The 16,367-nt window shown below is 39.8% G+C and overlaps 1 protein-coding gene across 6 annotated transcripts in view; it reads right to left on the reverse strand.

Annotated features, from left to right (window-relative positions):
• The window catches only part of Fars2 (phenylalanyl-tRNA synthetase 2, mitochondrial), a 445,419-nt gene that overhangs the window by 183,846 nt on the left and 245,206 nt on the right, over positions 1–16,367 (reverse strand). For all 6 annotated transcript variants that reach the window (XM_010622793.2, XM_033761935.1, XM_010622796.3 and 3 more), the window contains one exon: positions 10,680–10,840. In XM_010622793.2, coding sequence (XP_010621095.1) covers positions 10,680–10,840 — 161 coding nt within the window. The remainder of the gene's footprint in view (positions 1–10,679; positions 10,841–16,367) is intronic.

The following is a 16,367-nucleotide window of genomic DNA, read 5'->3' on the forward strand; positions in this document are numbered from 1 at the left end:
AATAGCCTTTTTATACACAAATAACAGACTCACTGAGAGAGAAATAAGGGAAAAAATTCCTTTTACAATAGCATCCAAAAAAATTAAGTATCTAGGAATCAATCTAACAAAAGAAGCAAAAGATCTCTACACTGAAAACTACAGCACTCTGAAAAAAGAAATTGAAGGGGATATAAAAAAATGGAAAGATATCCCCTGCCCCTGGGTAGGAAGAATCAACATAGTGAAAATGGCCATACTACCAAAACTGCTATATACATTCAATGCAATGCCAATTGAAATTCCAACACTGTATTTCACAGAACTAGAAAAAAGAATCCAAAAATTCATTTGGAACCATAAGAGACCTAGAATAGCAAAAGCCATTTTAGGCAACAGACACATGGCACCGGGTATAACAACTCCCAATTTGAAACTATACTACAAGGCCACTGTGATAAAAACAGCATGGTACTGGCAAAGAAATAGGCCTGAGGATCAGTGGAACAGACTGGAAGACACAAAAACAAACCCAGATGTACTCAGCTACCTCATCTTTGACAAAGTAGTTGACCATCGTCAGTGGAGGAAAGATAGCCTCTTTAATAAATGGTGTTGGAAAAACTGGATTTCAACCTGCCACAGATTAAAACTAGACCCTTATCTTTCACCATGCACTAAATTAAAATCCAAATGGATTAAAGATCTAAATATTAAAACAGAAACATTAAACTTGCTGCAAGGTAAGTTTGGCAGAACTCTGGAAGACATTGGGATAGCAAAAGACTTTATGAACAAATCCTCAGTAGCACAGGAACTAGCAGATAGAATCAACAACTGGGATCTCATCTTATTAAAAAGCTTCTGTACTTCAAAAGAAACCATCAGTGGAACTAAGAGACCACCTACAATGTGGGAAAAACTTTTTACCAGCTGTTCCTCAAAGGACTATTATCAAGAATACATAAAGAAGTCAAAACAATCAGCCCCCCCCAAATACAAAGACCCAATTCAAAAATGGGCATCGAAATGAACAGACATTTCTCAGACAAAGAAGTAAAAGCAGCAAGTAAATATATGAAAAAATGTTCCACATCACTGATCATTCGAGAGATGCAGATGAAAACAACACTGAGATTCAACCTCACCCCACAAAGAATGGCTGCTATCAAGAAATCATACAATAACAAATGTTGGTGGGGTTGTGGGGAAAAAGGAACACTTCTCCATTGTTGGTGGGAGTGCAGACTGGTGCAACCACTATGGAAATCAATATGGAGATACCTCAAAGAGCTGGGACTGGAGGTTCAATTTGACCCAGCCATCCTTCTGCTGGGTATCTTTCCAAAAGAACTAAAAGAATCATATCACAGAGAAGTATGCACACCCATGTTTATAGTGGCACAGTTTGTAATAGCTAAAACTTGGAAACAGCCTATTAGCCCATCAGTTGGAACCTGGATAAAGAAGATGTGTTTTTTCTATAAAAGGGAATATTACTCACCCATAAAGAATGAGAAAATAGATTCATTCATAGGAAAATGGATACATATTGAAGATATACTCCTAAGTGAAATAAATAAGGCACACATGTGTAAATACCGAATAGGTTCTCTGGTGTGAATAATCTGTAATAATACAGAAGATCCTAATAAGATTACTGATATTGAGAAATGGGAAGAAAGGAGCTAAAGGTGTAGGGAAGGTGGGACGGGTAGGGGAAGGGTAAAAAGGGAAAAGAAAAAAATGTGAGATAATGAAAAGATGGAAATAAAGTGGTTGTAGACGGGGAGGGGAGGAGGGGTAAAGGAAGGGCAGGGACAAGGGGAAAAAATGAGAACCAAGACCTGCCATGTAAAGGTACAAGATCCCAACAATGAATGTAACTGTACTCTATCCCTAAAATGTACCAATAAACTCAATTAAAGCTGAAAAAATAATTAAATATCACTACAATTATACAATAATGCCCCCAAATCATGAGATAACACCAAAATATATGAAAGGGTTTGATAACTTTTAATATCCATTAATTATAAAAACTCTTGGCAAACTAGAAATAGAAGGAAACATCACTAATTTGCTAAAATGCTTTGCAAAAAATTATAGCAACCACTTTAAATAAATACTCATTTCAAAACTTTCAAGATCGTATATTTAATTATGTTTTAATTTTACATTACCATAGTTCATTTAGCACAATCTCTTCGATTCAATTTACTCCAATAAGAATCAAAGAATCACTCATGCTAAAATTAATTTTTCAAAGGAGGCAAGCTAATACATTCTCTTTCCCATTTAGATCCACAAACCTCTTGGAATTCATTTTTGAATAATTAAGACTGTGAGGTCATGTTCCATTCTTACCCTGATTATCCTTGCTCCATTCCCACGGAGAAGTTTCCTCTTGCCACTGCTCAGAGCTCTCGAAATCTAGCGTCATGCTTACAATGTGTTTCTGGCCTCTTACTGGATTCCTTGAACCTGTGTGTTTAAGCTTGTAATCATATCGTGTTCTTATGCTACTGAAGCTTTTTCCAAGGCTTGACATCAGCTAAAGTGAATCCTCTAACTTGGTTATCTGAGGATTACTGGCCCACTACATTTCCATATAAACTCTAGAACTTGCTTATAAAATTCCTTCCAAAACCTCTCTGGATTTCTGTTTTTAACAATTCTAACCAGGTGATATTAATTTTGAAGCATTGCTTTTGGACATATGCAAATGCAGTGATAAAGGAAGACTGGCAGCCATGGCATTGAAGTGAGTGGCGACCTCGAGAGGACACAACAGGGAGTGGGACACAACCCCGAGGAAACCAAGATGTTTCAACCGCATTTCTAAAGTTTTTACTCTTCCAAAGAATTTGTGGCACAAATCCAAGGGTTTGAAGGAAGTAGATAGCAGGGTTGTGGGCTCATTGTTCTACATTGTTCCTTGCAATCAAATCCAAAGACATATGTCTAGGATCTTTCATCATTTTAAAAATGAATAAAATGGAATATAAAATTGCTTCTCAATTAGCAGTTAACCTGCAGTCCAAACTCTGCCAAATGGACTCTTGCAAGGGTCGCCTGTTTATAATTCAATATCCTTGGTAGTGAGTCATATCGTATGATTATAATTTATACATCTCATAGGGAGGCCCTTTAGAAATAAGTTATTCTCTCACACTAAAAGAAAATATTTGATACATTACCTAGCCAAGTGATAGAAAAAATTAAGCTATGTGTTATATAAATTACTTCTCTCTTTAGCCATTCTTCATTTTCAAAACCATAAGATTACACATAAAAAATGTCAAAATAAATGCACACGGGTTGAAAAACTGGGGCAGAATGTAATTGTAAAGCACTTCTCATCTCTCTGTCTAAACACAGGCAGCCTTTAATCCTATCATCTCAGATGAACCCAAATGCTCCTCCCATCCTGTAAGTAAAGAGGTAGGAACAGCTCTAATTAAAACAGTGAAGAGATCTGTTGGTACTTTTCCACAGGAAGAAGTAAAGACACTTACCAACTACACCTGCCTTTCTTGACTAATTACTCTTAGTGAGGTAAATTTGATTCCATTTGGACCTAGAACTTTAATATGAACTTTGAATTGTCCACTTGAATTGACTCTGATCCACATTTGTTAGTTCTTTAATTAACTCTGAGGTTTCATTCCTAGGTTGAGTGACCTTGAAGTTATTTTTCAACTCTTTCTCCTTTTGGTCAAAAGTGTGAGTTTAGGCGACTGCACCATGGTGATGCTGCTCTCTGTACTAGATTTCTTTTTTGTTTGTTTTGTACTGGGGATGAACCCAGAGGTGCTCTACCAATAAGTTACATCCCCCGCCCTTTTGAATTTTTTATTTTGAAACAGTGTCTCTAAATTGCCCAGATTGGACTCAACCTTATGATTTTCTTACCTCAGCCTCCTGAGTAGTGGAGATTACAGGCATCTGTCATTGCAGCTAGTTTCTGTACTAGATTTTTAACAGAAAGAAAAAGTGTTTCATAGTCACATACTGCCAATTAATCTTATCCAGTGCTTTTATGAAAGTAGGCATAGCTGGTTCTGGGAAAAAGGAACACTTTATGTTTGACAAGGGATCAAAGTATGAAACTAAAAGGAGATTTCAAGCATTAGTCAGCAGAAGATAAAAGATTTTGGCCTGCAATCATTTTCTAGTAGTCCTTATCATTCCATTTTGTAAGAGATGATTAAAAAAAGTGGTGCAGTAATAAATGATGCCCGTTGATGGGGCTTGATTGCACATATCTAGTGGTGTTGGTTGGTTGTGGAATAATGCAAAAGCAGAAGTTTTATTGACAAGAGCTTAGCTTGATATTCTTGAAAATATCAGAAAATAGCAGGTGAGCATTACAGAACACTCATTCCAACTACCCTGATGAGGAGATGTGAGGAAAGCTACGAGGACCTCCGGGAAAGTTCTCTCCGTCTTCCTCACATGATGTCCTGCTTGTTGTATGGAGTCATCTTGGCATTTCCTGAAGGGAGCAGCCTGAGGAAAAACCTTCTGGGCTCTAGAGCCCTGGTATCATGGCACCTTCTCTTGTCATCCTTATCACTAACCTGTAGCAAGTTCTTTTTGTATTCACACCTAGAAAAAACATAAACTTGCCCATCACTGCTGAAGTGACATGTTCTTGCTTTCTATGCCAGTTCCTTCAAACCCGTACTCGCTTCTGGTCCATATTCTGATGATCTCTTTCTAAAACTCTGATTATATGTTCCATCAACCATTAGTAACCAGTTTAGATGATTCTGTACAGCATAGAAGTATGCCCTAATTCCTGTGACAGAAATACCACAACTTCTTGTAGACACATAGGTGATTCTTAAAACACATTACCTACAATTTATCAAATTTCTAGCAGATTTAAAGTTAATTTGTTATCTATCAACAGGAAGCTCTTGTACATTTACATTAGGTTAATAGCTAAGAAAATATAGCAGGATATTAAATGTGTGTGCCTATAAAGCTCACAATACCCACACTTTTGTGAACTACAGTACAAGGCAATTGTGCAAGGACGTGCTAAAGACTTTTTAAAAAATACCTTAATAAACAAGAAAGTATTGGTAGTTGCTATTTTCTAAATATGTAAAACATGTTACAAGATCCATTCTCACAGAAATAAAAAGCAGTCATAAATCCTCAAGCCTCTGAGGACAGTGGTTCCAATTAAACACACAGCTTCAATCCATAGGGCTTGATAAGCTATGGACCAATGAAACATCCTAGTGACACAAGGCTGGGGTTAGCTAACACCTATGCCAGCAAAGTAATCTGAAAACAGAAACTGAAGGCATGAAGGACTGGAAATCACATGATCTATGCTGCTGGCCTCAAACAAGGCATGGTTTGTAGCAGTTGTGATGGTGGTACCAACAGTGATGTAATAATGCTTCTGGAAGAAATATGAGTAGCAGTTAACATGGATTTTAATGACCATGTGACAGTCTCTGCTATAAATGTATTATATACAAGCACTGTAGTGATTCCTAACACATATGTGTCCATTCCTTTATCACCTCTCTCCTCATTTGCCAGTCAGCAGAGCTCCCTGAACACATAAATGGTGCTATTGTTGGTCATCTTGCATTCATTGCTCCTTCTTCCCTCGCTATTACTTCACTTGGCTAAACCTCTCTTGCAGCAAAAGAAAATACTCAAAATACTTTGAATTTTGGTGAGGTGGGGAAAATGCACATGAAAATAGTTTTTAAAAAGTTTCAGAGCCATTGATTTCATCACAGCACAGTGAAGCTCATAGGATTCTCACAGCTGGGTTTGTGGAGAATAGAAAGAGGAAACACTACAAAATCCTGCATTAAGTCTGTCAGACATCATTTATGATAATAACAATGAAACCCAACTTAGGAGCTAGCGAGATTAGCAAGTGATCACAGACAAAAACCCTCATACAATTCTGGAGAAACATGAAAAGATTTAGAGAATTAACTAACCAAAATAAAAGGAGTAAAGAAAAGAAAATTTTGACCTCCTCATTCACCAGTCACTATAACTGAAATTCTATATCCACCTGTGAAGAGCTCCACCATTGCTCCAAAGTATGTTTATGTCTCTTGACAGATCTGTCTCTTCTTCCTATTTGGAAATAAGTGGAAGTCAGGAACTATCAATTTCCACTTCCTGACTCCAGCATCTAGCATAGCACTTTGGTGGAGGTAGTGATGAAGCTCATTAGTTCTACCTGAGAATTCTCTGGAGTCACCTTTGGTTAAAGTCCTGGCTCTGCCACTTACTAGTGGATTGACTATGGCTGAGTTACTTGGTGCTGCCCAGAACCATTACTGATAAAATGGATGCACAATGTCTACCCCTCCACTGTGGTCCATAAAAGCTGCAACGATAGGCAAAAGATTTAGTTCAGTAACTTGCATATAGCATTCAACAGGTGGCAAGTATCATAACATCTCAGTAAATCAATATATAGATGGCTGGTGTATTGAGATGTGATTGACAGAAAGTGTAAGTAAGGGAAAAGCCAAATCTGCCCTTCAGAAGCGCCCCTCCTCAACCCAACACCCAGGGCTGATGACTGGTGCCACTGCCAGGGCACAGATAGGCTCAGCCACAGTCCCCTGGCTCTAGGCATGGCTGCTCCCAGAGATGGCCAAGGTGATTCCAGGCCCTTTCATAATCACTGTCCTGCTGAAGCCTACCAGATTCTTTCCCCTTCCAGTTTCTTATTCCATCAAACCTAGTTCAATTTCTTTCCTGACTTAAATAGTAGCGCTTTCACAAATTAAAGAGCACACATAAATCTCTGACTCACACATACTTTTTCAATGTGCATCTAAACTGTATGACTTTATTCACACAATCCTGTCATCTGGACAACTACAAATTCGGAAGGAAGAAGGGAGGGAGAAAGGTGAGGCGTGGAGGAAATTTTAGGTAGCTCTTTAAAATTAAAAATATTGCAATGCTAGTAAAAAAAAGATTTAGGGCAAGAATAAAGAAAAGACTTTCAAGATTAAGTGCAAAAGCCATATAACTTATAGAACTGCTAATAGAACAGCTATACTAACCCTAAAACGGGAGGACAGCAGCAGAGAAAGTAAGCTTGACTATCCAGGCAGAAGATCTGATCACTTTTTACACACGAGAGAGCTGAGGCCCTAATAGAGTAAATAATTTTGTTCGTCACTGCTTCCTTTCAAAGTGTGGCTCACAGACAAGCAACACCTAAGAGTTTGGTAGAAATGCAGAACTGCAGTCCATACCCCACACCTACTGAATTAGAATCCCTGTCCGGTCAAATCCACAGCTGATTCATCTGCATAGTAGAGTCAGGGAAACACTAATGTGTGTAGTTTGATGCTAATAAATTCACAAGGTGAGTCATTTAAAATCAGTGCTTTATTTTTCTGTAAGTTGTACAACTAATTATTGATTTGTTAGAAAAATTTAAATCTCTTGGCTCTAAAAAATTCACCTATGAATTTTAAGTCAGGTTGCTACCTCCTTCATGACTCTGTGCCAATACTGGTTATAGAGACGACTATCAGCAAGTTTCCTTTTCCCGACACCAAAACGCAGAGCATTCTGAAGACCACGTGAAGGCACGCAGCACCCCCGGGACAGTGCGCTGTGGGGTAATGCCAATGTGAGTGTCAACCACCCGGTGTGACTAACCCGGTGGAGGGTTACACGCATCGCCCACTCACTATCACCCCTGCTGTAGTAACGAGTCACAGAGGAGGGCAGGGAAACCCCTCAATGGGGGAAATCAGCCAATATCCTGAGTTATTAGAAAGCCTCTGTGGTCAGACGTGTAGTTAATGACTTGTAAGCAGACTGTGTAAATAAAATGTGGTGTTGAGTAATTTTCAGTAACAAGCATTACTCTATGTATGACTAAGTGCTGAATTCATAATTTTGGACTGTTTATAAATATTTAAAGAATGAATAAACTTAAGGGAGGTCTGAGGAGCATAAAGAGGGAGAGCATGGACAACTGACCAAAGGCTGCACAGAAGTACGAGTGTGGACAGTGAGAACAGGGAGGTGACACAGGTGCGACAGAGCACCACACAGGTCCTCCCATGTGTCAAGCCCTGACCAGGGGAGTTAGAGACATAAAAGGCAACGCTCATAACTCGAAACATGTGAAATACAAACCCAGAAGTAAAATCACGGACCTTGAGTCTCCTACTTATGAGACACAAAGGCTTTTGAGGAATTCAATAGAAGAACTACAAGGTAGAGCCTCAATCCCTCCCAGCAAGACGGGGACTTGAAACAACCTTGGAGACTGGAAGATACAACAGAGGTCAGGAAAGCCCAAGGCATAATAGAGGAAATCTGGAGGAAACAACAAGAAAAATCTCTGCTTCCTGTACAACACAACCGATTCCCAAAGGACCCCCAGTCTCCCAGGCAGAGACCCCCAAGATCATGGGCCAGCAGGCCTCTCCCTGGTCTCCTTCCCTCCCTGCTGAGGAAGACTCTGTAACCACATCAAACGCTCTCATTTAAGACTGACTGACTGCATTGACAAAGCCTCTTATTCCCATTTTACATATATAAAGAGGGCCAACCTACACAAATAGTAAAAGATCACTAACACTCCAATACTAATGGTATCATTTATCCCAAACAACACATTATATCTGAAGGAAAGCAATGTCCATGAGGAGACTGAATATAAGAATGTATAAGAGACAGGTTACACGCGACTTCTCTCAGAGATGTCCGAATCCTGGGACCTGGGAATATGCAGGCTGACACCCTCACAGAGTGAGAGACAGAGGGTGGACATAGAGAGATTATCCTGAATCATCTTGCCAGGCTCCATGCAATCGCAAGTGCTTGTAAGAGGGAGGCAGGCACAAACGCAGAGAAGGTGATGAGACCCCGCGGGAAGGAGAGGGCAAAGACCCTGACAGGCAGTCAGGAGCCAAGGAGCACAGCCTCTGGAGCCTGTGACAAGCAGACGGGTCTCCTTGGAGCCTCCACAACCTTTGTTTTCAGGCAGACTGATTTGGGATTTCTGCCCTCTACAAGTACAAGATGATTGATCCATGTCATTTCAAGCCACTGAATCTGTGGGAATCTGTCACAGCAGCCATAGGAAAGCAATCCACATTTTGGTGTCTGGAAGTAAGGTGCTGCTTGTTATCAACATCCAAGAATGAGGAAGCATCCATGGAACTGGTCACTGTGTGGAGAATGTTGAGCGCTCTGACGTAGAAAGGCTAGCTGCATAGAACACAGAGTTGAGGAATACGGGTGCCCAAGACTGATGCTCTAAGGGGGAAGTGAGGAGCATGGAAGAGAAAACCTAGAGAGAATGCCTAATGCATCACACACTGACAGACTGCAAAAATACGAATGTCAAAAGCTAACCCTGTTCATCAAGGCTCTGAAGGAAGCCAGGGCCTTGACAATGGAAACTGGAGAGAAGAGGATTCTTGTTACATAATGCAGATAGTGAGAAGAGAAACTACATGAGAATGTTCTGAAATGTCTGAAAGACATTAACGCAACACAAGGAAGATAACAAACAGAAAATTATACATAGGTCAAACTGCTGAAAACAAAAGTAGAAAAATAAAGGCAGTGAAACATGTTTAAAAAACTGCCCCAAAAATCTGGGAATGTAGACACTTATAGCAATGCAAAACATCCCTAAAAAATGAAAGTGAAACATAGCATTCCCAGACAAAAAAAGCTGAGAAAATGCATCTTGCACTACAATAAAAGTTCTTCAGATTAATAGGACAATAGCACAGAGAAGAACCAAGATGTACAGCAAGGAATCAATGTCAGCAGGGTAAAAATCAAGAGAAACAGGAAACAATACAGTTTTCATTTCCTCAAAAGATAATTGAATATTTGAAGTAAATATTGCAATATATTATGGAATTATAAAAGGAGAGGCAAATAGAATTACAGTAATATAAGGTTGTTAAATACTGCATAAAATTGTATAAGATTTTTTCATGGTGATGTGTGATGATTAATTTTGCATATTATAATCTAGAGTAAGATTAACTATGCATATTATAATCTAGGGTAACCACTTAAAACTCATATAAAGTGAAACTAAACAGCAATGGAGAAAAGAAAATAGATGACAAAAATAAAAGCAATAAACCTCACTTTTAAAATAATAGAATAAAGAATAGATTAGGGAAGAAATAAAAAAGATGACAGCATTAAGACCAGTCATATAAGTAATTACATTAACTGGAAGTGAATTTAATACTCCAGTTAGAAGACAGAGACTTTAAATCTGGGTTAAAAAATAGACCCAACTCTGTGCTTTTTATGAATGTTCCATCTGTATCAGGACAGTGAAAGTAAAATGATAAAAATGGTATTTATTACTTTTGAAACACTAATCATAAGCCAGTATGTCTATATTATTATGAGAAAAGATAAACTTCAAGAGAAATATCACCAGTGATCAAGATGAGTATTTCACTTAACAAAGCCCAAGCTGGTTCTCTGCTTCCACTAAGATTGCTAAATCTCTTTTTATTTTGTATACCATTTCTGAGGTTTATGAGCCCCTGGGCTGGCTATGGGGCTAAAAGCTTCTTTTCAAATTCATATTATTTTAACACTCAATGTTTTTGCATAGCCTATGCAGTCCTCTTAATTCCTGACAACTGTTTTTTTAACGACTACTCAGTTCTTGGAACTCATCCTACCTGAAACTTCACCTTCTGATTGATGTCTGACAGTCGGAACTGTTTCAGGAAGCGCTCGTCCTCACTCCAGAAGAGGCGGATGTCAGGGATGTCGTAGAGGATCATGGCCAGCCTTTCTAACCCAAGGCCAAAAGCCCAGCCGATGCGATCTTGGGCTCCAGCTGCGAATAGAAAACAAAACAACTGTGTGGGAAATGATGAAGACTAGACAGGCACAAGCTACTCCATGGACAGCATCGGTAGCCCTGAGTGCCGAGAGTGGCAACACTTGGGGGCAGCACCCTGGATGCACCCAAGTTTTCTCTGTGCCTCCACTTTCCTTTTTTCTGGAATCCTTTCTTGCTTTGATTAAAATATTCATCCTACTTTGTACAGGTTACAGAAGAGAAAGAGATAGCAGGCTCTGTGCCTGAGTGGCTCACTATGTAGAGATCTCTATTCAAAATGCACCATAGGGGACTGTTAACATGCAGAAAGTATGTGTCGGTCTTTCAGCACCTTGACTTCATTGAAACACCATAATAATTACTCTTGGTAAGAGCCACCTCAGCAACACATGCAGTGAAATGCAGGTCTAGCACCATTTACTCCAGAGGAGAAGCATCTGTTCAGGTTATGTCCATGCCATGAATTCGAAGGGTGTATTTCACATATGTGAAGCACACTGAGAGAGAAAATAGAAACTGCTCTACAGAGGGAGGCAAGGGTCAGGTCACACTGCTGGGAAAGCTTATAAAAGTGCTCCAGAAATGAATGCAATTTCAAATAAACACTAAAGGATGAGAAGGATCCTGAGGTAGGCTGAGATAGTTTCTGAAATTCCAAACGGCCATGTGACCTATGAAAATGACACCTTTCATCTGGAACTCATGAAAAGCGAGCTTTACATGACATGCCATGTGTGTGGACTGCAGCCCCTGCTGCTGTGAAAGGGTACAAGGCCGTGGTGAGGGCAAGAGGGGCTCCAGCAGCTGGAGAGAGCAGAACACAGGAGCCTCACCCCTATAGTCACCGGGAACAAACTCTCCCAACAGCCTGTGGGGCTGAGCTCAAGAAGAGACTTCAACTTGGTGAGACCCTAAACCAATCCATAACCACCTTGCTGGTGCAAAGGCACCACGACAATAAATCTGTGCACTTGTAAGTTACTGAACGTGAGATAATTTGTTACTGGGGGTGGAGGTGACTGATCTAGACTGGAGATGCAGAGAAAAGCGACAGGAAACAAAGGGAGCCTGAGGAGTGGCACTGGAGCAGACAGGTGAGGCTGGGGGGCAGAAAAGAGAGGGCAACCTGCTGCAGACACCGCCGCCGCCACTGTCCTTCACAACTGAAATGACAAGGCTAAGAGGAGACGCAGGAAATGTGAGACTTGCCTGAAGATTTGCGTAAGGGATGAAGAAATAAAAAGTATTCAAAGTGCCACCAAGACAAGAAAATGAGAGTGAGAGCGGTGAGGGCTCAGTCCGTGGGCAGGAGGGGCACACAGGAGAGCTGGTGTTCCGCGGAGCGTCCCAGTAAGCCAGCAGCCAGATAGGCACCGAGCCCTGGAACAGCGGCTCGCAGCAGTGGGAACAGCTCCCACCGAGGGGCAGCTGCCAGACAGCAGCTGATGCCAGGGGAAATATTTCAGAATGCAGCCCTGAAAGAGAGCCTGTGACCAACTGACAATGCAAAAAATAAAGCAATGATGTCACGTTTTAAGCCACTAAAAGATCTTGTTTTGAGGAAAAAATATTATGCCCAATCCTGGCAATGCACTTAGTTTCAGTATTGTCATTTATTGCTGGTTACAGTTTAGATTTTTATAACAATTTGTGGATTTCATCACAAAGAAGTAGTACTTCCAGATTGATCTATAAAAGCCCTACACTGAAATATCAAACCAATTATTCAATGCTTACTGTCACTTCTATGGCTGTTTCATCATGAACTAGAAACAAATCAGATCAGTACCTTTTGAAGGACACTTTGAGTAGCAATGACATGAATGGTGTAGAGTATGTTTACAGCTTGACACATTCCAATTTAAGAAGTTCCACTGCAAACTCTCACAGACTCCTAAGGCTGAGAATCTTGAGACTGGAGAACAAAATATAACCCCAAGCATAGCACAAAAGCCTCCTGTCCCATTCACCCTGGATTATTCCTGGTCCTCTAACCACAATACTTCCTTGACACAATATACTTGTCCTTCTTACCACTCATCCTGCTTCCCAAAGCGCATACTTGTCTCTCTTCCTATTGTCCCTTAAAGCCTGACTAACATATTCCTGCTGTGAGATTCTCCCTCTGCCCCTCAAAGGTAGATTTTGTTTGCCTTCATCTCTCTCCTCACAAACAAGATGCACATACTTCGAGGGGCAACCACCACCCTGACGAGTCTCTCTCCCAGCTAACTCAAGAACACAATTAAAAGGAAAATATTATTGAAAGTTAAGTCTCAACACAATGATGCTGATCAGAAGAAACACTAGGAAAAAAGTAATTAAAAGTACAAGTCTAAATCAAATGATCCAAAGGCATAAGGGGGAAAAAGCCCAGTCCCCCTTTTGCTACTCTCCCCCCAAGCTGAGACAGGAGCTGTGAGCATAGCATCACTCTCAGCCAGGCCGAGTGCAGTTGTCCTGCAACAGCAAGCCTCAGACAGGGGCACTGAGGCTTCTCCCGAGGTGGCTCGGCCTCCTATGTCCAGAAGTTGAAGGAGACCTGCTTTAGAATCAGGGACAGGGACAGAAGAGGAGCATTAGCAGCAGGAAACCACATCTGCAACAGATCGCGAGGGCTGTTCAAGGAGATGAAGTTCTCACCAGGAATAATGCTTGCGATTCAATTTTAGTTTCTTGCACCTGGATAGCTACAATGATTTAACATCAATTAGTCTAAAATTAAAGTCATTATTCAGATTGGCTAAGAATCAACAACTCAACGACAACAAAAACCCAGTTGTTTGCCCATATAATTTCCAATTACTTTTCTCAGGAGGCTCACTAGTGAAGGGGACTAAGGATGGAGGGAGGGGGAAGAAGGTGTAAAAAGAATTAAGATGTGCTATATACACGTACCAACCCCTCATGAATGTAATCATTATGTATTGCAAACATGTATTAATAAAAATTAAAATTAAAAAGGAGGCTCACTAGGAAACTATCCTGCTTAAAGTGAGATACATTAGGCCTGTTTTATTGGAAAAGTCCAGTGGCTTCCATAGCAAACTGACAGGACCATGCGGAAATGATTAAGGTGATACTAGGGACATGCATGGCTCATGGCTGGTCCCTCCTGGGTGTCAGCAGGGACCAGCTGAGATGCTCTTCTGTAGACAGAATCATGACCCTTCTGAGAGGACTCAATGCTAAGGTGAATGAAGAGCCCACTCCATCAAGCCTGAAATCCCAACCACCTTTCATGTCAAAGCTATGAACCAGACCTTCATTCAGAACAGGCAGCACCTGGAGTACAGCTTCCTGCTAACACATACACCTGTTATTCTCACAACCAGCATGGTCAAAAAGATGCCTTGTGACAATCAATCATTAACAACGGGACAATCAAAGAAAGGACATGGCATAGGTACTGAGCTGTACCAGATTTTATCTTTGAAACATTTTGTAGCAGTCTCATCTAAACCTGCTTGTTGTGTGTGATGTATTCTCTTTCACTGTACCACTGGCCTACCAATCTGCACAAAGTAACCAGAGAAAAGGCTGGAGTGGCCAGGTGATGCGTATGAAACAGGTAAATGGACCAGCAGCCAGGAACTGTCACCATACAAGGCAAGCACCCCTGAATGCCTTTCTGCAGGTGAGCAGAGACCCCATGGCACAGAAACACAGGTTCATTCTACCACTCTGCTCTTTTCAGTCAGTGTTAGAGAGAGAGTAACTCAGGGAAAAGAATTAAATTTCAAATAGTGCTTTATGTTTAGTGCTAGAAGGAGAGCAATCTAAGGGAAATAATTCAATTTCAAATAATGTCTTGTGTTTAAGTGATTATCCCTCAGCTTATAAGAAAATAAAGCTTTTCAGACTAATTCTTTCTGCAGGTTTAGAATAATGAATTTAGAAAGTGAGTGGAGTTTAAAAGAAATCAGGAATAATTTTTAGTGCCTTTTCAACAGCTCTACTACAGGGAAATGGTCACTCCCATGTTTTCTAAGAGGCTAGGAAGAAAATCTACTCTTTTATCTACAATTCTTAATCGATGACATATTAACCTTTTGGAGACTGAGTGAAATCTATGTTCAGAACATAATTTAAAACACACTAAATGTAGGAGCTCACACATTAATTTTTCAGAGATGGATGCGAGTGTTAAGATGTTACAATATCGCTGTGCTGATGTTCTGCTTTCTTGGTCTCCTTACGTAGATAGCTCTGCCTTTTTAACTCTCATTATACAAATGAATAGCAGACTGTATTCTTAGTTCACATATAAAAAAATAAAGGGAATCCTAATACACATTTCTATTTTTTTCAGAGGCTGTACTATGAAAACGAAGAAAGATGAATAAAACTAATAGGTTTAAAATATAATAAAATGTAATTTCAGATGAACGCAACAGAAGAAAACCACAGATCGATATGCTTTGTGTATGTAGATGCAAACATTCTAAACAAATTATTAGTAAACCAAATTCAGTGGGATCTCGAAAGGGCTTCACACCTTGATCAAATGGGATTTATTCTAGGAAAACAAGTGTCATAATTTAGATCTAAAATGTTCCCCAATAAGCCTCATGTATGTGGAGTAGGGCTTTTGAAAGGCAACTGAATCATGGGGTATTATACTCATCAGCACATTAATTCACTGAAGAATCCATAGGTAAAGGTAGTGTTAGGAGGTAGGCCTAGTCAGAATAAGTGGAGGCTCACCGAATGTATACCTCGCTCCCCAGGTCCTCCCTTCTGTCTTTTTGCTTCTTGAATAGCTTTCCTCTGCATATCATTCCACCAGGCCATTTCTACCTTGGAGCCAGCAGAGAGAATCCTCTAAAAAGAATGAGACCAAATAAACCTCTCTTTAAATTGAAGGTATTGGCTATTTTTTGCGGCAATGAGGACATAACTCTAAGACAATAAGCAAAACTAGTGTAAAATATGAGAATTAATCAATGTAGTATCCTATTATTACATGGGTAACCCATGTAATGTCTAATGGAATATGCTAATATTAAGACATCAGTGTGAGAAAAATGCACCATGATTCAGTAAAAGCATTTGACAACATAAAATATGCTTTTATAATAAAAAAATACTCAGTGAACTAGGAACACAAGAAAATATCCTCAAAGATCATGTAGAAAAACCCATAGTTAACATCAGACTCAATGGTGAAAAACTGAAAGCTTTTCCTCTAATATCAGCAACAAGGCAATTATCACCACTTATTTTCAACATAGTACTGAAAATTTTAACCACAGAAATTAAAAGGAAAAGAAAGACAAAAGACATCCCATTGCAAAAGAAAAAGTAAAGTTATCTCTGTTGACACAATAACATAATCTTACATGCAGAAAACTAACAAATCCATGAAAAACTGAACTTACAAATTTAGCAAAGTTATATGATAAAAATGAATTCCATTTCTATAAACTAGCAATGGGGCTGGGGATTTAGTTCAGTGGTTGTGCCTGCAAGGTCCTGAGTTCAATCCTTGGTACAAAAAAAAAAAAAAAAAAAAAAAAAA

This window comes from Fukomys damarensis, unplaced genomic scaffold (assembly GCF_012274545.1).
Source record: "Fukomys damarensis isolate Sample0158 unplaced genomic scaffold, DMR_v1.0_HiC HiC_scaffold_10, whole genome shotgun sequence".
Taxonomy (NCBI): Eukaryota; Metazoa; Chordata; class Mammalia; order Rodentia; family Bathyergidae; genus Fukomys; species Fukomys damarensis.